Genomic DNA, 21,766 nt, shown 5'->3' on the forward strand with positions numbered 1-21,766 from the left:
AAGCAAAATCCTTCGTATTTATGCAGCACTAGCACAGGCATTTGGCTCGGTGACCTTACAACGAGCCTGTAAGGTAGGCCAGTGCTGTTATCATTGTGCTGCTGCAGAAGGGATGCTGAGGTTGATAAGGCCAGTGGCTTCCCATTGGTGGGGCTGGCTAGTTTATGGCAGAGTTAAAAACTGAAGAATCCCCAATTTACTCTCTTAGCTACTCTACAATGCCCTTTGCTTTGGGGTGGGGTGGGGGGAGGGAAGCAGGGGAAGAGGAATCTGTAATACTGTGGTCTGGGAATGATTCCACTCCCTTCCCTAAAAATAAAATTGCCCTGTGGAGGATTCCATAAACAGGGTTTTACTTGAATTTGAGACATTATGAAAGTTGGCATCAGGAAGGGATTTCCCTCCAGAACAAACTGACTTGCGACCCAGGGTGGTTTTCATATTTCTCCTCAGTTGCGGCTTGGCTTGCTTCCTTGAGAAATCTAAAGCTCTTTTTTACACTTCAGCCATCTTTTCTGCGGCGTGTAACTTCCCTTGGCTGATGGCTCACTGTGGCTTTCAGGGGGGAAGTGTGTGTGTGTGTGTGTGTGTGTGTGTGCTTGGGAGGTGGGAGTTTGCACTCACCAGCATGCCTTCCTAGCACCAGGGCTTGAACTGCATTGATGTGGTCTCCTTGCCGCAAGGATCCTGCACATTCCTTGCTAGCCCCTAATACCATACCTATGTAAACGCTACAACTGGAAAACTCAACATCTGCAAGGAAGCACCCCTGTGTGGTGTGACTTTTGAGTTTTTCCAAAACAGGCCCAGATTCACTTCTTCTCCACCCTTTATTTGCAGGGGTGGGGAGCGCAGAATTGGGCCATTTGCTTTGCTCAAAGATGTTCACCTGGTGCCTTCATTACGTAGATTTCGACATATACTGAAAGCATCTCAGATTACCCTAGCTTTCGACACCCAATATATTTTAGTGCCCACCCTATTCTCTTGGCTGTAATTTATTTTAGTGTTGTGGTTTTTTAAATGATTACATCTTACCCTGGGAGCGCCTGGTGAAGGGCAGGGTAAGAAATCTGAAAAATCATTAATAATAATAATAATAATAATAATAATAATAATAATAATAATAGTTTCAATGAAGTCCTTTTCAGCCTCCTATTTTCCTGCCTTGGCTTAGTTTACCTGCTGAGCCACTGCAGTGTGTTGGATGTAGCCTTCTCCCCTTGCAGTTCTGGCAGGCCTAGCGTCAGCCTCCAGCAGGGCAAGCAGCAAATATTTGAAGTCTGGGATTGGTAGCAAGCGGCTAGCAGGCTGCATTCCCATCAAAAAGAGGGACGAAGGAGATGGGAACTGCCTAGCTAGTCCATTAGAGGGTGATGTTTGGAGGGCATCACAGAGTCCAGATTTGGGGCTGATTTGGGTTGCAGACACCCCCCCCACTTGCTCCTCCCACCCACACCCACCTCAACATCACTTGTTTTTCTCCAGACTCACTGTAAAAGGTGCTGCAGAGAAGGCCGGTTTTAAGGATGGATTCCACTCTGCCACTGACTCTCTGTTTGGCCTGTGGCACAGCCCTCATTTCCCCTGCCCATTTGTACAACAGGGAATGGTGGAAACCTTGTGGGGAGGGGCAAAGGCAATAAAAACACTTCGCACACGTGCAGAAGGATATTGCAGCTGCATGGACAAAAAGGCAGCCGCTTCGCAAGGCATGGGGGCAGGTGGAAGGTGGTGGGGAGATTATTTCCTACATAATTTGGTTTCCCACCCCCACCCTGCACGGCTGTTCTGGCTGCCAGCGCTACGTGCCAGGAAAGTCTGGGCAAACAGAGGCAGCAGCACAGCTGGCTGGCGGGCGGGCAGACAGTCTCGCTGGCAAAAAAAGGCACCTGCTGAGTTGTGGGGCCCATTAGGGCCCAGCCGGTGCCAGTGTCGGAGAATGGGCCCATTATCCTGACCCCCACCCTCTCCCCTTGGCCCTTCCGTATGCCGCAGATGGAAGGGGTAAACAGGATGGGCTTGCGGCCTGGCACACATAGAGGCGAGCCCTTCCTAGGACTGCGACTCTCAGCAGCAGCAGCAGCACTGTGGAAGGAGATAAAAATCACAGCTGTTCTGGCAGGAGACTGAGTAGGACATCAAGCTCCCAAGCGTATTCTCTCTCTCTGTTCTATATCAAGGAATGCCTCTGCATCTTAAATTATGCAGCTTAATTATATTTGAATCTATGAGAGCTACTCTAGCACAGTGGCTCACAGACGGAGCTGAACATAGGAAGAAGATGCCTTATACCAGGCAAGTGTGTGTATCTATCCAGCCCAGTAGTGTCTACTCTGGCAGGCAGTGGGTATCAGTCTTTCATGTACAGCTCTTTCCTCATCTACCTGCTGCTTGAAACTCTTTACTGGAGTCTGCGAGGGATGGGACCTGGGGTTGTCTGCAGGCAAAGCACGTCCGCCCTCTCCCCAGGAACTGTCTGATTCGAGCTTCGCCTCTGCTCTGAAATCACCAGGTGGCCTTAGGAAAAGCCATTCTCTCTTCTTCAGCCCTCTCCCCTAATCTGTATTAAAACAGAGATAAGTAATACTGGCCTACCTTGCAGGGTCTTTGCAAGGATTACCAAGAAAATGAAACAATTCTTTGAAACCCTACAGTGCAAAATGCAAATGCTAAGGATTAAAATCGGTCTACCCACTTGCAAGATAATCATCAGCAAAGTCCATAATAAACACAGAGCTGCACTACTTCATTTTGCAGATCACAGAATCGTAGAGTTGTAAGGGATCACGAGGGTCATCTAGCCCAAACCCCTTGCAATGCAGGGATCTTTTGCCCAACGTGGGGCTCGAACACACAACCCTGAGATTAAGAGTCTCATGCCCTGCTGACTGAGCTATTGACAAATAGGGCGCAGAGAGGAAGGAAAGGTGAGATCTAGGACACCTGGGTTCTGTACCCCACTGTGGGTGCTTGTTTGTTTTCTTTTTGTTAAAAGCATTACAGGGTGATTATGCATTCTTGTTATATCATCTCATTTATACCCTTCCATTGTCACCACAACAACCCTGCAAGGTAGATGAGGCAGAGACAGGCTGAAAGATACGCAAGGTGGCTGAACTTGGGTCTTCCGTGTCCAAATGCAACCCTCTGATTTATTGCATCCTGAAAGAGGTTACGGGGGTCTGAAGGCACCCAGCACCTCTCCAAATTGCGACACTTTTCATCACACAAAGCTCAAAGCAATAACCCTGCACAGTAGCCTCAACGGGGAGAGTGAGCTGACTGAGGCAACAACACTGTGAGCTTCATGGGCTATTAGCCACAGTAGCCAAATGGAACCTGTGCATACAGTGGTAACACACCTCTGAGTGCAAGAAGATGGGGAGAAACCACAGCAAAAGGCCCAGCCCCGCTGTGCCCTGCTTGCAAGCACCCAAAGGCACTTGACTGGTAACCTCTAGGTTAGATTGCTGCAATGCTTTATGCATGGAGATGCCTTTGAAGACGGTTTAGAAACAGGAGCTTATGCAGAATTCAGCAACCAGGCTGCTCACTGGGGCAAGGCAGTCTGCACACATTAATACCAATCCTGGCCTGACGGCGGTGGCTACTAATTAGTTTCCGGGCCCAATTCAAAGTGCAGGTTTGGGCTTATAAAGCCTTATGTGGCTCAGGATGACAAGACCTCAAGGATTGCCTCTCCCCACGTGAAACCACCAAGACCCTGCATTCAGCATCTGAGGCACTTCTCTGCATGCCCTCCTCAAGGGAGGTGCAGAGGGCAGCAACCAGAGAATGGGCCTTCTCAGTGGTGGCTCCCCGTTTACGGAGTGCTCTATCTGATGGCACTCCTGGAGCCATCATTATCTGTTTTTTATTCACTCGGGCTTTCGGATCTTCATTTCCTTCTTATCTTTTATTTAGTGGGACAGATCCATTTCACACCTATGTATTACTTGTGGTTTTGAACCCCATGTTGCAGGGGGTTAGACTAGATGACCCTCGTGACCCCTTCTACGATTCTATGAAAACCGACTCCCCTTGCCAACATCATAAATGCACAGTGCAAATATTATTCTGGAGCCCGCTGCACATTGTTGCACCCTCATTCTCACCCGTGGCTGGGATCTCAGGCAGCCCCAACCAGCCGCTGGCACCCACCCACAGCACAGCACACCCCTAGCTCCATAGCTATGGAGCCCTGGGATTCGACATATAGGTTATTTGGCTCACGCATCAAAGGAGAACGCAGGTTCAAAAGCCGCTCCGCCTCTACCCTAATAAGCCTTCGTGGAAATGCTTTTCCTGATTTACTTACCAGATTAAATGCAAAACACCAAACTACTTCTCAGAAAAGCACATTTATATTAACGGGGGGGGGGGGAGGACTTGAAAGAACATGCAACTGCAGCGATAAACTTCTGATACCTCAAACCATACTTGAAATTCAGGAAAGAAGATGCCTTTCACTTAGGCCGCTTGTGATTTGTTGCCCTACACTTTCCAGCGCAATTTCCCCTCTTTTTCCTTATCCCCAAATGTCCGGTCTTTTGGAGGAACAGGTTTCTTGCAAGGTCGCCCCAATCAGCTCCAACTGCACAAACAATGTTTGCTAGGATGTGGCAGAATCCCACCCAAGGAGAGTGACAGTCTGGGATCACCTTTACATTAAAAAAAAATGAACATCACTTTAAGACCATGGAAGAGTTACAAATTCTCCACTCGCCCCGTTTCTGTGCAAGTCACTCTTTTGAAGGGTGCTTCTTGACTGGAGCGGGACGCGGGTGGCGCTGTGGGTAAAAGCCTCAGTGCCTAGGGCTTGCCGATCGAAAGGTCGGCGGTTCGAATCCCCGCGGCAGGGTGCGCTCCCGTTGTTCGGTCCCAGCGCCTGCCAACCTAGCAGTTCGAAAGCACTCCCGGGTGCAAGTAGATAAATAGGGACCGCTTACTAGCGGGAAGGTAAACAGCGTTCCGTGTGCGGCTCTGGCTCGCCAGAGCAGCGATGTCACGCTGGCCACGTGACCCGGAAGTGTCTGCGGACAGCCCTGGCTCCCAGCCTCTTGAGTGAGATGGGCGCACAACCCTAGAGTCTGTCAAGACTAGCCCGTACATGCAGGGGGTACCTCTTGACTGGAAGGAGGCAAGCCCAGTACACAGAGATAGAAAGGTGCGTTTTGTGCCTGGCGCAGGTCCAATTGCGACCATGTGGAGATCTCTGGATGCCAGGTTGGCAACTGAAATCTCCATCTGGCTGGGAGACGACCCTGTGAGGTAGGTTAAGAAGTTAAGAGGCAGTGAGCTTCCTGACTGAGTGGGGATTTGAACCCTGGTCTCCCAGGTCCAAGTCCAACACTGTAACCCAGGGGTCAGTAAACTTTTTCAGCTGGGGGCCGGTCCACTGTCCCTCAAACCTTGCGGGGGGCTGGATTATATTTTTTGGGGTGGGTGGGTGGGGGAAATGAATGAATTCCTATGCCCCACAAATAACCCAGAGATGCATTTTAAATAAAAGCACACATTCTACTCATGTAAAAACACCAGGCAGGCCCCACAAATAACCCAGAGATGCGTTTGAAATAAAAGGACACATTCTACTCATGTAAAAACATGCTGATTCCTGGACCGTCCGTGGGTCGGATTTAGAAGGCGATTGGGCAGGATCCGGCTCCCAGGCCTTACTTTGCCTACCCATGCTCTAACCACTACACTGCACTGGCTTCCTAGAGTACTTCTGCTATGGGGCAGCTCTATAAATTATGTACCGTATTTACGCGAATCTAATGCACCATTGAATCTAATGCGCACCTCAATTTTCAAAACCTCGAAACCGGAAAAGTATTCGGTGGCGAGTGCAAATGCGGCATCAAATCTAATGCACACCCTAATTTTTGCAACGTAATTTGGCCAAAAAAGGTGCACATTGCCTTCAAATAAATACGGTAAGTAGGTTAATATGGGGAAAGCAAAATGTCACTTAGAGAAGGATCTGAAATACTGTATTGCCCTTGAAGCTTGAATTTGTTTTATTCTGGATTGCTTTATTTACTGTTTTAAACAAGTTGTAAACCACTTTGAGACTTTTTCTTTAAAATATAAAGCGACATAGAAATGAAAATAACAACAAATACAACAGCAGCAGCAATAAATTCCTTTGGGGGGGGGGAAGGATCCTAGACATTTCGCTGTGGCAACTATAACCTAGGTTTAAGGTCCATTGGCAATTAGCTTATATATCTGAGTTTCTAACGCTGACTCACGCAGAGATGCAACGGGGTAGCTTCCCAGTAAGCAATATAATTCTTCTGCATTTCCACAGTCGAAGAAGTTGAATGATCCAACCATACACCATAGAGCCATAGGGCAGAATTGCTCACCCCTAATAGAGGCTGATTGAAAGGAGGCAAGAACAGAGGAGCAAAATGCCCAGAGGAGACAGGGAGCAGACTCCTTGGCAGGTAGCGGCTTTTGGTTCATCAGCCTTTAATTTATGGCTTCCTAGTGATGTGCTAGAAGCTACCTGATCAGTGTGCCCTGCAGTGCTTGGAAATTAACATGGAATGCAGCATGCCACCCAAAGATGCAAACAATAGGCAAGCCTGAGATTTATGGTCAAATCTGCCTTGCTTGATCCAGTCTATCATGTTGCCACTCCTTAAAAATATGAGAATGCATTCAGTCCGCCAAGATGGAGGACCAAGACAGAGTCCAATGCTAGTCATGCTCTGAGCAGACCCACTGAGATGAATTTACCGTACTTTTCTGTGTATAAGACTATGTTTTTTTCTTTAAAAATCATGCTAAAAAGTGGGTGTTGTCTTATACATGGGTAGTGCATAGGATGGACGTTTGATTAGTTGCTGCCGTGTCTGTCAGCAGCTATTGTGCGTGTTGATTGGCTGACGCTCTGGCAGTTGGGCATGTGATTTGCAGCTTCTTCAGGCGATGGGACAGTCCCCCCCCCCAAAAAAAAGCTCAACAACTGAGCCATCTCCCTGAATTTTCTTAAAATTGAGACCCCAAAAATAGGGGTAGTCTTATAAACGGCGGCGTCTTATAGACGGAAAAGTACAGTAATTAAAGAGTCAGTGTGACATAGTGGCTAGAGTGTCGCTCTACGACCAGAGAGACAAGGGTTCGAATCCCCACTCAGCCATGAAGCTGACCTTGGGCCAGTCACCGCCTCTCAACCTAACCAGCCTCACAGGGTTGTTGCAGGGTCTAAAAGAGGGGTGAGAGAATCATGTATGCCACCTTTGGCAGCTTGTAGGAAAAGGTGGCATACAAACCCAGTAAATAAATAAATGCCATAAATAAAACAAGCGACCCAAGTCGGTCATTGTCCACTAATTTCAATGGGTCTACTCTGACTATCATTGGTTACAACCCAGAGTAAGAGATGAAAAATGGCGGCCGTGGGGTGGGGGCGGTGGAAAATTGTTCCTCCATTTCAAGCTTTTTCTTTTCTTTTTTTAAAGGGAAGGCTGACAGGAAACACATGATCCTGAATTCAACATCCAGACACTCAGTTCCACATTTGCTACTTGCATGGTATGGATTCAGAAATGAAAGATTCAGATATTGGACACCACCAAAAATCACTCTGAGCTGCACACTCTCTATTGCTTCTTCTAATAGCGAACTCGCTGCTACTGTGTTGACGGAAATGGAGAGAAGGAAGGGGTTTTTTAATGGCGTCCTCTGAAACAACCAGCTGCGGTTGGGGTACACGCAAGCAGAACTCCCCAAAATCTGCAGTGCGCTAGGATCCCTGCTGGGTGGGTGTGCCCTTACCGGGTGTCCTCTGGCTCCGACAGGCACTCCACCGTGCTGGGCTTCTGTTCCATTCACCGCAATTCCATCCAGAACCAATAAGGAGAGACCAAGGTGGGCTCCGCCCCCAGAGGCGACGCTCCGCGGTCGCCACGACAGATGTGGGTTTGGGATTTGGGATTTTGGAGGGGGCCGTGAACCGGAGTTAGGAGGCAGGCCCCATCTGCGCCTCCTTCAGTGTCGGTGAGCAGCAAGCATTCTGGGGCGAAACGTGGCGGTGGAACGCTGAGGAGACAAAAAAGAAGAAGAACACATGGGAGAAACTGTTTGTTTTTTTAAAAATTCACTTTTTTAATGTGCAGGCTCTTCCTATCTCTTTCAACTTCAGAACACAATGCAGTAATAGCAAGAATAAAAAGATCCCGACCACGATCCTACTTTAGTGTATGGATTGTGGAAATTCTAACCCACCACCCACCCAAAGTTCCTCATTATTTCGCTCCAAGCCATGCAGGATTAATTGGGGGTTGTTGTTTTTTCTACACCTCCACTGCAGAATAATCTGGTAAAGACTCAAGTACAGTGGTACCTCGGGTTACATACGCTTCAGGTTACATACTCCGCTAACCCAGAAATAGTACCTCGGGTTAAGAATTTTGCTTCAGGATGAGAACAGAAATCGCACCGCAGCGGTGCGGCGGCAGCGGGAGGCCCCATTAGCTAAAGTGGTGCTTCAGGTTAAGAACAGTTTCAGGTTAAGAACGGACCTCCGGAACGAATTAAGTTCTAAACCCGGGGTACCACTGTACTGGGAAGGACAAATGGAAGAAGGAAAAGGTTTGAGCACTGCTACATTATAGGGCTTGAAGTAGCAGCCATGGGGAAGAAACAGGCACCAAAGCTTTTCAGACACTGCCTTTGAGCATATGCAGAGTGCCTTTTTCCTCATTAACATTTGACCACTAATGGATTCTCCCCCCCACCCCAATAAAAAGTAATAATAGAGATCAGCTGTCCTCCATGTCACCTCTGCATCATTGGAACTGGAGCTGGAGTTTTCCATGAGGGCTAGAAATACAATCCTTTTTGAAGACTGAAGACAGAGAATTGCCGGTTGTGGTACTTGAGTCTGTGCAACACATTTCTTGTATGCTACTCTTTAGAGTTAATTGTAGAGTAGCTGCTGGGAGTGTCAGAAAATTGCAACAAAAATGGAAAAGAAAGCGGAACTTTCGTGTGTTCGCCTGCGGTCAGGAATGGGAATCAGTCAAGCGAGCGCTATCACAATTTGTTCGCATTGTTGTTTGTTTTTAAGTCTGCAAATGATACGTAATCAATGGCACTTTTTTCTACATTGTTTTGATGTGTCCTTTACACTGAAATAAATATAAGTTGTAGAAGTTATGTAAATAGTTGTGTCGGTTATATAAGTTACGTTAAATAGCAGACAGCGAGACAAATAACGTAGCTCTTGGCAGAAACTGAAGTGCAGCAGAATGGAAAACAGCGCTGGTTGTTACCGACCCAATGGCCCTTGTGCTCTCTTCCAACTCTATGATTCTATGAATTGCTGCCTTCTTACATCCCTTATGGCCGATAAAGAGTGCAAGCTGTGAACCAGGAAGTCTCCGATTCAAATTTTGCCTCTGCTATGAACTCAGATGTTGTCACAAAGCAAGCCACTCTTTCTCACCATCAGACAATGTTCCACAGTTTAGGAACAACCACAACCACAACAGCAGCAGCAGCAGCAACCCACCTTAAAGTGTTGCTGTAAGTGTTACTGAGATAACGTACACAGATGCCCTAAAGCACAATATAAATGCTATGGATTATTATTATTATTATTAGACGAAGTTAGAGAAGGAAACAGTGGGAGAAAGCGGGGAATTTTTCCCACTGGAAGACTTGTCAGATTTCTTTTGCTAAAAGACAGGATGCAACGGATCGTCCTCGTATGTTGCTCTACGAATATTCACCAAGCTGAAACGGTGAGATGCTTCCTTAGCCCTAGCATGCAGCTTGGCTCACTTGCTTGAGCCCAGAGCTGCTTCCCCATTGACTAACTTTCTAAGTATACCTGCTCTCCATTTGTGACATATACCGTAAGCCCAGAGGGAGTGGTAAGTGGCAAACCAGGGCAGCCTTTTACCATGGAGGCTGGTGGCTTAACAGGAAGGTTTCTCTAATTCTTGTAACGTTATTATTGGTGGTTGTGGGGTTGGAGGAGGAAATCACACCAGCTTATTCTTCTCTGATGCTGAGAAGCAAAGATCTGCTCAAGGCTGCCATGGCAAGGACTCGAGGACCGAGCCGGAATCTGAATACAGGCCTTCCTGCTCAGCCATGTGAACTGATTGGAACGTCAATCTGGGACTGCGCCCACACAGTTCTTGCGAAGCTCATGATGGACATAGCAGATGTCCCTTGTTTTCTGTCCTCAGCGTCTGGTATTCAGAGGTAACCTGCCTTGAAGCACAGAGGGTCAAATGAACAACCACCAGCGCGATGTAGCGGTGACGGCAAGGATGGAGAACCTGCAGCCTTCAATATGCTGACGGTCTCCAACTCCCACCAGGCCCAGCCAGAATGGTCAATGGGTGAGGAAAGATGGGAGCTGTAGTCCAGGGACATCTGGAGAGCCATGAGTTCCCTGTTCCTGGGCTAGTCAGCATGCGGTTGGCCTGGGGAGATCCCGGTTCAGATCTCCACATAGCCACAAAGCTTTCTGAGTGATGTTGTTGGGCCAGCCACGGTTTCTCAGCATACTCTACCTCACAGGGTTGTTGTGAAGATAAAACAGAAGAACAATGTATGACACGTTGAAGGAAGGTGGGAGAGAAAAGGGGGGAGGGACCTACAGTAAGAGCCACTGCCTCATCTAGCAACCAATTCCAGAAGCAGCCCGTCTGCTTGCATGCTGCAGGGGAGGAAAATATTCAGGCCTACGTCTACCAACAGCAGCAGAACCTCCAACACCAGGTTGTGCTGCAGCTTCTGTTCTGCATTTATAGATTGGCAGTTTGAAAGCACACCCACACCCTCTAAAGCTAGAGGGAACTGGGCTGGGAGGACTGGGGTGGGGGGTGGGAAGGAGAGCTGCCAAACTGGTTTCAAGTGGCCCCAACCGGTTTGCATCTCCAGACATTTTCTCCTTTTCTTTTCTCCCCCTTTCAAAAAAGCGCAGGGTGACGAACACCACCACTCGGTATATATTTAAACAAAAGTCAGGCAAACATGGACATTTTCTCTGCCTTCCCCACCCACTCTGGGAAGGTGCCTCAGTTCAAGGGAGCGGCGGTGGGGAGCGGATTGGGGGGGTGGGTGTCTGGTGCTCCAACCAGAACAACCGCACCCTTCTTGGAGCTAATCTTCTCGGCTCAAAACCTGGCAGTTCCAATGTTTGACTCCGGAGCCTGCTTTCAGCACTGGGAGTGAAATAACGCCTCTGAGCGTGTGCAGAGCGAATCTGAAGCAACATGGGGCACTTGGAACCAGCCGCCAGCCCCAGCTCTGGGGTTCCAAGGCAGCCAGGAATAGCCGTGCCCTCAAACACCTCAATACAGTGGTACCTTGGGTTAAGTACTTAATTCGTTCTGGAGGTCCGTTCTTAACCTGAAACTGTTCTTAACCTGAAGCACCACTTTAGCTAACGGGGCCTCCTGCTGCCACCGCACCGCCGGAGCACAATTTCTGTTCTCACCCTGAAGCAAAGTTCTTAACCTGAGGTACTATTTCTGTGTTAGCGGAGTCTGTAACCTGAAGCGTATGTTACCTGAAGCGTATGTAACCTGAGGTACCACTGCATAGCAATTACAGTGGAGCCTCAGTTGTCGAACGCTTCGAAAGCCAAACAATTTGGAACCCGAACGCTGACAAGTGAATGCTTCCGTTTTCGAAGCTGTGAGGCGCATTTCTCCAATTTTTTCAATGGATTTTGCCAATGGGCAATTGCGCCTCAGTTGTCTTAACGTTTTCGGTCGTCGAACAGTCTTCCAAAACGGTTTACGTTCGGCAAGCGAGGTTCCACTGTAGCACGCTGACCTCCTTCCCCGAGAGGGACAGAAACGTGATAAAAGGAGGTAAGGGTGGGCATTGGAGGGACGGCAGAAACTGTGTCACAAAAGGGGAGATGGACAGAGAGGTGATCGAAGCGAGGAAGTGGCGAAAACATAAATGGGGGGTGGGGGGCAGAAATGCTGCCTCAGTTTTCCCAAGCCACACATGTGTTATCTTCCACTGCCTGGAATCTTGCCTCCTTTACTCCACGCAGAGGTTAAAAAGAGGTTAAGAAGCGGTGATGCCCCTCCTATTCCCTGCATATGGCTCACTTCTTCCTTGCACATATTTCGTTTCCCCTTGTCTCTGGCCGCCGCTGCTGCTGCCACCACCGCCTCTAGCCAGGCCACCCCCCACCCCCCCGCAAACCCCCGCCAGTCTGCATGCGCAGCACTCTTGTAAGGAAACCTGCAGCTTCTCTCTGGCAAGTTGCCAGCGCTGTAACATCAAAGGCGGCATGGAAACAACAGCGGCCGAGAGGTCCCCGCCGGCCTCCCCAGAAGGGGGAAAGAATGGGGAAGGAGAAAGGAGAAAGGAAAGGCAGGGAGGCCCCGGCTGTGTCCTCAAGTGACCTCCCCCCATTGGGGGATTAGACCCTCCTGCAATGGGCTGCTAAGAGCAAGGCTGGGACCTAGGGTTACCCGAGGACATGGGGCAGGATGCTCATAGATGGGGAAGCACCAGGGGGTGGGAAGCAGCCAAGTTCCAGGAGAGAGAAACTACGCTGCCGGCCTTAAACCCCTGAAGGCAGCGAATCTGCTGGGTGAGCAGGGAGCCTGCAGGGGGAATGGTACTTTGAACCCCTAGCCCACCCCCAGCACGGCAGAATCCTGGGGTGCAAGAAGCAGAACTGTTATGTAATGGCCCTCGGGACTGTTTTCACTCATTCGCAGAGCCAGAAAGTGTGCGTTGCTGTTGGCCTTTATCAACAAAAAGGTAAATTCACTTCCATCGTTTATCGCTCGGTAGTGAAATGCTTCACTATTCCCGCCTTAAAAAGTAATAGCAATAATAAAAATAGTAGCAATAATGAATAATCTCTAAGCCTGTCTGATTACTAGTATTTTAAAGTTGCGGTGGCTTGCAATGAAAAGGAAAAAAACAAAAACAAATTATTTCTGTGCAAGAGCTAGTTTTGAACGTTCTAGGGCAGCCGAACCTCAGGGCCTGAAGGAGCGTATTCTGAACCTCAGGCCTCTTCCCAGGCGAACTTCACAGCCTTCTCAAGAGTGTTTGCTTCTCTGGAATGTGTCCTTGAGAACCAATCTCTCTTGCTTGCCTGGACAGAGGAAGGAGGTGTGTGCATGTTTGAGTGGATAGAAACTTCTTATTGTTTTTTTGCATGGCTGGAATGTAGCCTCCTGAAGGAGAGACCTCAGGCTTGTCAGATCTACATGGTCCGTTTTATTTACTCTAACCATGGCATCCACCAAACAGAGCTAAATAAAAAATGATGGAATGGGGAGGGGCTTCTATACCCTTAGATTTACAGGGGGCAGGGTGCCTCTCAGGTAGGGATGGATGAATCTGCCATTTTTGGTCTCCTTCAGATTCTCATTTCCCCCAATATTCAACACATTTGCACATCAATGCACAAATTTGTTTTCTAAATGCCTCCCCTGCCCGCAAAGTGTCACCATTTCAGTGCACATTCCTCGGAATACACAGAGTGTCGCATGCTGTTTCCTCTATGTTTTGTTTTAATTTTGAATAAACAAATTAAAAAAGGGGGAAAAAGAAAAAGCGAAAATTGCAAAGGAGAGCTATGCCTCTGTCCATTTATCATTCCCACAACTGCAACGTAGAATGGAACCAAGTCCCCCCCCCCCATCTCCCAACACTGAGCACATACATGTTCATTCCAAGAATTTATTTTAGAATTAATCTTGCAGGCCTTCCGCACACACAAATCCACTTCTGATTTGGTTTTGCTTTGTTTCAGCCATTGAATTTAGAGGCGAGAGTATGGCCTTTCTCTATTGGTGTTGCTAAACCACTGCGAGGGTTAGGTGCCTTTTCCACAATCTACTTCACATCACCCCAAGATCTACCAGTAGATCCCAATCCACCATGCTGGACAAAAAGATTCCTGCATTGTAGGGGGTTGGACTAGACGACCCTTGTGGTCCTTTCCAACTCTACAATTCTATGATTCCATTCTATGAGTCTATCTTTTACTCACCCCAGACCACTGGACAAGGTATCACACCTTTTGCACTGCCCACTGTGCCTCCGGCCGACACCCACCAGTGGAACACCCTTAGAATGGCCAAGGGACAGAACAGGAAAGGGGCTACATAGGGGCCAAGGGGTTGGAGCCATGCAGACTGGAACAAGCTTAATTCTTAACAACTGGAGTCACCAAAGGCGGGCAGCAGTTTTAATAACAACTCACCAAAGTGCTTTCAAATGTTAAAAGTATTTCACTTAACATTTTACACACGTTCAATATGTGCACGACCACGCACACTTCGCCACGAACCCAGAATTGAATAGAAAAAGGGTGAAAACGGCCCGAAGGGAGCACCGAAAGGGCATAAAGGTGCCTAGCAATCTGCAGGGCAGGCAGGTGCTCAGTGCACTTCAGGGTACTGGTCTACCCTCCCTTCTTCTTGTTTCCACATCATCCTCCAGTTATGAGGAAGACCGAGAGGCACTGCCATCATTCCTGCTAATCTGGAAAGTGCTGCTGGCTTTTTCCAAGGGTTTCCAGAGGTTTAGACTCAGGTGCCTGCAAGCTTTTTCAATGCTGTTCCCAATATACGCAATTTACCCTAAACGTGCGGTGCCTCGGAACGCAAGCCCCACATAAAACGGTCGTTGCCTGTAATGCTTTAACCCTTGCAACAATTCAGTCCGTCAGGCTAGTGTTATATCATCTCCATTTTGTAGAGGTGGCGGGGGGGGGGGGGAGATGCTGAGCGAGACGCAGCCACACACAGTGACTTCATAGCAGGAACGAGGGTCAAGCCACGAGCTTCCAGCTCAGTCTCTTAGCCACTATGCTATGCCAGGTCCAGTCCACATCCCGACCTAAGAAACTTCCGCACACGCTTCTATAGGCAAGGGTCAAAGACCTGCATTTGGGAGGGGCTGTTGCAATGCCCTTTCGTCCTAATTCAGGCATGGGCAAACTCCGGCCCTCCAGATGTTTGGGACTACAATTCCCTGACCACTGGTCCTGTTAGCTAGGGATGATGGGAATTATAGTCCCAAACATCTGGAGGGCCGCAGTTTGCCTATGCCTATCCTAATTAATGAGGAAGGTTGGGCCCTCAGTGACAAAAATCGTGCAAGGAACATCTGCACGCAGACACATATTGCAACCTCTTCTCAGGGGTCCTTGTGAAAACATTCTGATATACACCAGCATATCATCAAATGAGGCCGACAATTAATGTTACCAGTTTTGACCCACCCGGGAAGAATGGCAGATGAAGCTGATGGACTACATGGAAATGGCGGAAATGACTGGCAGAATCCGAGACCAGGGAGAAGAGTCGATGGAAGAAGATTGGAAAAAATTTAAAGTATATTTACAGAAATATTGCAAAATTAATGAATGTTAGAAGAATACTGGAATGAAGTTATATGGTTTTAGCAGAAATGTTATAAAGAATTAAGCAAAAACTGATTGTTAATGGGCTAAAGTGGAAAGTTTAAAGTTAGATTGTGTTAAGATAAATTATAGAACAAAAAATTGAGAAAGAGGGAAAGGATTTGCTGAATTAGCTAATTTGAACTAGAATACAAAAAAGGGAGGTGTGAGGAAGTCGAGGAAATAAGTAAATGAAAGATAAAGATATGGAAATTGGATGTGTTTTTAAATGTTTTTGTTTTTTCTTGTTGTTTTGATGTATTGTTCTTTCTTTTTATTTTCGATGTATTGTTTGTTAAATTCTTTATTGCTTTTTTCCCCTCTCATTTTTTTTTTTTTTGGTAACTATAAAACTTCTAATAAATATTATTTAAAAAAAATGTTACCAGTTTTGTAAACTACAACTTGAAAGCTCAGATACACAGGTAAGCTTGGGAATGTATTCTGACTGCCTGCAAGGTTAAACTCAGGGCCGGCAGAGAGACTTTCCTGTGATCTAAGCTAGTGTTGTTCCCGTTTGTTGTTCCCTAAGAAAGCTGGGAGAGTCCACAGCGTTCCCTTCTAGTAACTGTGGGGAGGTGGATGACAACTACCTTTGAGAAGGATACTCAGCTGCTGTTTCCTCCTGCTCCAAATACTGAAGGACTAAGATACTGTGCTCCAGAACTACCCACCACTGATTCTAACAATTGCCAACATTTGCTGCTCTCACGACATTTTTTGATGCCAATCAAGCTGCTGTGGTTTTATTTATTTTGGTTTGATTCTAAGTCCAAATTCTCCCTATGCTCCCCACAGGCTGGGTCAAGGCAATGACCATTTGGAAACAAATATACTATTGTCGCTTTCGAAAGCGGGTTGCAAAAGTGACTGACAAACTGACTCAAGTTTGCAAACGGCGACTGTTTTCCAGACCGATCCCAAACGGCTGCTAGATTTTGGGGTTTTTGTCTTTGCAGATTAACGTTTGGGAAGCAAAGAGCTTTTGGGAGGCAACGGGACATTTGCGACCAAGGAGGAGAAAGGAGCCGAAGACACTCCGGCTTCCTGCCTCCTCCCAGCCTCTTTCCAAATCTCACTGTGGCTGCTGAACATGAAATAAACATGGTTTCTAGACTTCTTGCAACACTTGCGGCAGAGCATAAAACCTAGGAAGTGAAGGCAGTGATGGGCCAAGCTAGGAATAAGATGTCTAGGATTCTGCCAGGGACAGCTGAAACATCAGGAGACGGGGTTTTCTGGCTCAGCTACAGGACGACTGAGCCTCTTGCCAAGTTGCGGGTAGGGAGGAAGAAAGTGTGGTGGTGTGCAGCAGACCAGCCGTCCCCAACCTGGAGATCCCCAGATGTTTCGGACTACAACTCCCATCAGCTGCAGCCAGTGCTGCTGATGGGAGCTGTTGTTGTTGTTTAGTCGTTTAGTCGTGTCCGACTCTTCGTGACCCCATGGACCAGAGCACGCCAGGCACTCCTGTCTTCCACTGCCTCCCGCAGTTTAGTCTAACTCGTGCTGGTAGCTTCGGGAACACTGTCCAACCATCTCGTCCTCTGTCGTCCCCTTCTCCTTGTGCCCTCCATCTTTCCCAACATCAGGGTCTTTTCCAGGGAGTCTTCTCTTCTTATGAGGTGGCCAAAGTACTGGAGCCTCAGCTTCACGATCTTCCAGTGAGCACTCAGGGCTGACTTCCTTAAGAATGGATAGGTTTGATCTTCTTGCAGTCCATGGGACTCTCAAGAGTCTCCTCCAGCATCAATTCTTTGGCAATCAACCTTCTTTATGGTCCAGCTCTCATTTCCATACATCACTACTGGAAAAACCATAGCTTTAACTATACGGACCTTTGTCGGCAATGTGATGTCTCTGCTTTTTAATATGCTGCCTAGGTTTTTAAAGATGCTGTCTAGATGGGAGCTGTAGCCCCCCCAAAAAACAACAACTGGAAGGCATCAGATTGGGGGTAGCTGCAACATATTGTGTGGGCACCTACAGTGAAACTCTCCCCCCCCCCCACCACCACAATGGCAGCTGATCTCAGGGGTTTAAGCCATGGTCTGCCACAATCACACAGATGTGGACACTGTGGAACTGTTCTGATTTAAGACCCATGACTGTCAATCTACTACACGCAATTTCCATTTAGCACAGGGGTAAATGCAGCAGTTTTGGCTTTGCAATGAGCCCATACTCTCGATACACTGCAGGACATTTGTGCTTTTTAAAGAGCATGTTTCTTGTCCTCGTGGTTGTAGCAAAAAATAAAAATAAAAATAAATCAACATTGCTTTTGGAAACCGGCAGTTCTTCCAACAGGTTTTGCAGCACTCTTCTTAAAAACAACAACAAAACAATATTTGCTCCAGTGCAATTAGGGATGTCATTCTCCCTTTCAAATAATAAGCAGAGAAAATGTAATCGACTAGCAGCACATATGTCTGCCATGTAAAGTGAACACTGCCCCATAAAAATCAAAGCCGCCTAGCCAAACCTGCTTATCTAACATGAAATGTGACAACTAACTAATTGAAATGGCGTTGCATTCCTTTTGCCGGGTTGCATATACGTTACCTCAGTGAGCCCAGTGGTAGCCTATTATTATTATTATTATTATTATTATTATTATTATTATTATTATTTTGCCAGACAGCAAGAATAATGTCATTTTGTACTGCGGATTCCCAGTTCCTTGGTGTGAGCTTTGACTCTGGTCTACGGATCTCAAGAGGCAGGCAGGAAGACAATAGCTAGGGACCAATTTACCTGTGAGATTGCCTTACCCATACAGGCCCAACTGACTGCTTCGATCTGCAGAATTAGCACTGTTACAAGTGTCACGTAATACTCGTTCCACATTTGTAAGAATCTTTGAGAACTTTGGAACTCCCTGCCTATGGGCATCAGGCAGGTGCCTTCACTATTCTCTTTTTGGCACTTGCTAAAACAAATGTTTATTTAGGCAAACCTATCCAAACATGTAGAATGTTGACATGAGTTTTTAATCTGTTTTTTTTTTTTTGAAAGCTTATTGTTGATGCTAATTATGTGTTGAATGTTTTAAATTATTATTTTTAACAGGCTTTAAACTGATCATCTTTTTGTTTTATTCTCTTTGTAAACCACTTTGAGGTTTTATTACAATCAAGTGGTACATAAATCTAGTAAAAATAACAAAGACAAACAAGCCTCAGCCAGGCTCATGGGCCTTCTGACTCCTATCTATTAATTGCTGCCTCTCGTGCCATCGATGTGTAACTATTAAAACGGCCCTAAAAGTTAGAGCACTCCTTTTTCTTTTTCTTTTGTTAGAGCATTTATTAATTTTCCAATAAAAAACATCCAATTAACATATCAAATCACAATCCAATAAAAATAAAATAATAAAATAATAAAAAATCAAATTGTCTTCCAAATTATAATATTAATTTTGCGACTTCCCACGGTCTGAATTCCGAAGCATTTCCAAATCTCAGTCCTGCCTCTCATCTCTCATCAATGTTTTCATAATTCCTTATCACAATTTTATCAAAAGTTAGAGCACTCCTTATCCCCACTGGGCAGATGGCCATGGCTGCTGGGAGTTAAGGCTGAGAGAACAGCAGCCTGCCCAAAGGCCAACCAGTGATTCCATGGTTAGGGCTTATTTGAACCAGACACTCCCAAGTCTCACAACATAGGCTGAAAGACACGTTGCTCCACTTGCTGTCCAGCCAAAGATAAGCTCACCCAAACCAGGCCATAGTGTACTAGAAGCTTAGAGCACTCACACCCTGCAGGAAAGAGACCTGCAGAAAAAAATAGTTCCAGGTGTCTCAAGCAAGCGAGTCAAGTCACATCCTGCTTAGGTAATAAATATCCCTGGTTTTTATCCCTAACATACAAACTCCCACTCTATCCCCTCAGGGGATGAAGATGCTTTCAGGCCCAACAAGGAACCTTTCCAGCACCACAAAAGGAACGTACGGTACATTTTTTTGTGGTTTTTACACACACAAGCAACTGGAAAAGCAGCAACACCAAAGGGCTCGTTTGCTCCATTAGCTAATGAGTTCTTGGAACCTCACACAGAGAGAAAACAAAGTTTCTGGAGCCGATGCCAGAGAAGGACACATCTGGGTCACCGACATTTTATCAGAACATCAGAGGGTGTGAACAATGCCAGGGTGGAGACCTATACAGACCTCCATACGATGTTGGGCTCCAGCTGACGTCAGCCCCACTCAAAATGGCCAATTGCCAGGGTAAAAGGTAAGGTAAAGGATCCCTGGATGGTTAAATCAGTCAAAGGCAATTATGGGGTGCAGCACTCATCTTGCTTTTCAGACCGTGGGCAGACAGCTTTCTGGGTCATGTGGCCAGCATGACTAAACCGCTTCTGGTGCAACGGAACACCTTGATGGAAACCAGAGCACACGGAAATGCCGTTTACCTTCCCACCACAGGGGTACCTATTTATCTACTTGCACTGGCGTGCTTTTGAACGGCTAGGTAGGCAGGACCTGGGATGGAGCAACAGGAGCTCACCCTGTCGCGGGGATTCGAACCGTCAACCGTCAACCTTCTGATCGGCAAGCCCAAGAGGCTCAGTGGTTTAGACCACAGCGCCACCCGCATCCCCTCAATTGCCAGGGATGGTGGGCATTAGAGTCTCATCAATATCTGTAAGGCTGCTGGTTCCCCATTCCTGGGCGAAGGGGGAGGTCTCTGGGCCTACCTGGGTATGCAGAACTCCAGCCGCACTCTCGTGGAGGAAGGTGGCGCAGTGCCCATCTAATTTCCTCTGCAGAGTCAGGAGGATTGCCCTTGAAGAAACCCGAGTTACCTCGTGATAACTTCCTTCCTCAGGAATATAAAACATGCAACCGCGGATTCCTTTCAACATCCACCCCCTTCAACAGCTTCCCTGCTCCACACAAACCAACAAAAAGAGGCTGTTGCAGTTTCCACATCCCTCTGCAACAACGGAAAGGAGGAAGTCGAGTCTCCCACAGGTCGCTTCAAGCCTACAACTGGGCACAGGGAAATAGAGGCTGGCTGTAAACAGCGCCTCTGCAAAGTCAGGCACTTACCACGAGTTTTCAGTGTCAGGACTCTGTCTAGGAACCTGTAACAGAACTGTTTTAGCAAGCAACAACTCCTCTGAGCAAGAACTTCAGGCCTAGCCACCAAATAATCCAGTCTACCTCCATGCATCTGGGAGGAGAGAGAATGTCTTCCAGATCAGAAACTGCCTCTTCTCCTCACTCTCTGAAACTTGAGTCTAAGCTCCTTGAGGCCAGGGATTCTTTTTGGGCTTATGTTGCAGAGCAATACACATATTAGCAGTATAAGATAATCTAAATATAATATACCGTAATCCAGCATCTGTATCCCGCCGTGAATTCACTGGATGGCTTAATATATATATATATATATATATATATATATATATATATACACACACACACACACACACACACAGAATGAATGCTAAATCACTCACCACATCCCCAAAATTAATACACTAATTACTAGTAGTAGAAATAATACTGTAGTAGCGGTAGTCATCAGGTATAGTACCCCAACAAGTTTGAGGCCCAGTATTTAATCATTAAAAATTCAATCCTGGTTCTGTCTCTTCACTTAGCTGTAGTTTAGTGGATCAGAGCTTAACTTGAACCAGGAGGTTCCCTGCACCCCAGAGACTGCTTTCCACAGCAGGATTCATCCCTGATACACATGAAGAGGCAAAAGCAACAGTGCCTCTCTGTTAGGGCTGCCATATGACTGGATTTTGGGGGGTCTTCCTAACACAATTTTCGGGGTGTTTTGGCTTTTACTTTTTGCAATATGGCAACCCTACTCTCAATATACTGTGGAGCACCTTTGGTTCACACCAGCAGGAATCCACAGCCAAGCACATACACAACCCAGGAATTAGCAGGCTGCAGGTCAGGCAGGGCGAAGGATGAGATTTTCTGGCAAACTCCCCCACCAAAAAAAACCACAAAACCCCTCACCCCTCAATCTCCTCTCTCTCCCCCCCTCACTCTTTATAAAGAAATCAAACACTGCTTCTCAACATTTGCACTCTATATTAATTGACCTGGAAAATGACCCTGCCCTGTTTTCTGCGCTCATACATGGTACTGTGGATTGGAAAAAGCCACCCTCAGCATACAATCCTTTACCCACTTGCACAGGAGTAAGTCCCACAAGATTCAACGGTACTTTCTTTGGAAGAGACATGCTTAGGATTATTTCGCGAAGCACTGAAAGGGGCGTCTCTCCTATCAGTTTTTAACCACCCTGTCTCTGGAAACCAAGGTTTTTGCAAATGGCTTACGACATTTTTACTAACTC

The 21,766-nt window shown here is 47.0% G+C and overlaps 1 protein-coding gene across 2 annotated transcripts in view; it reads right to left on the reverse strand.

Moving 5' to 3' along the window:
- Positions 1–21,766, reverse strand: part of THRA (thyroid hormone receptor alpha) — a 117,080-nt gene that overhangs the window by 36,587 nt on the left and 58,727 nt on the right. For both annotated transcript variants that reach the window (XM_083408740.1, XM_083408741.1), the window contains exon 2: positions 7,795–8,058. In XM_083408740.1, the coding sequence (XP_083264866.1) occupies positions 7,795–7,847 (53 nt within the window). In that variant the 5' untranslated portion in view covers positions 7,848–8,058. The remainder of the gene's footprint in view (positions 1–7,794; positions 8,059–21,766) is intronic.

Source organism: Podarcis tiliguerta, assembly GCF_965153285.1.
Source record: "Podarcis tiliguerta genome assembly, chromosome: 13".
Taxonomy (NCBI): Eukaryota; Metazoa; Chordata; class Lepidosauria; order Squamata; family Lacertidae; genus Podarcis; species Podarcis tiliguerta.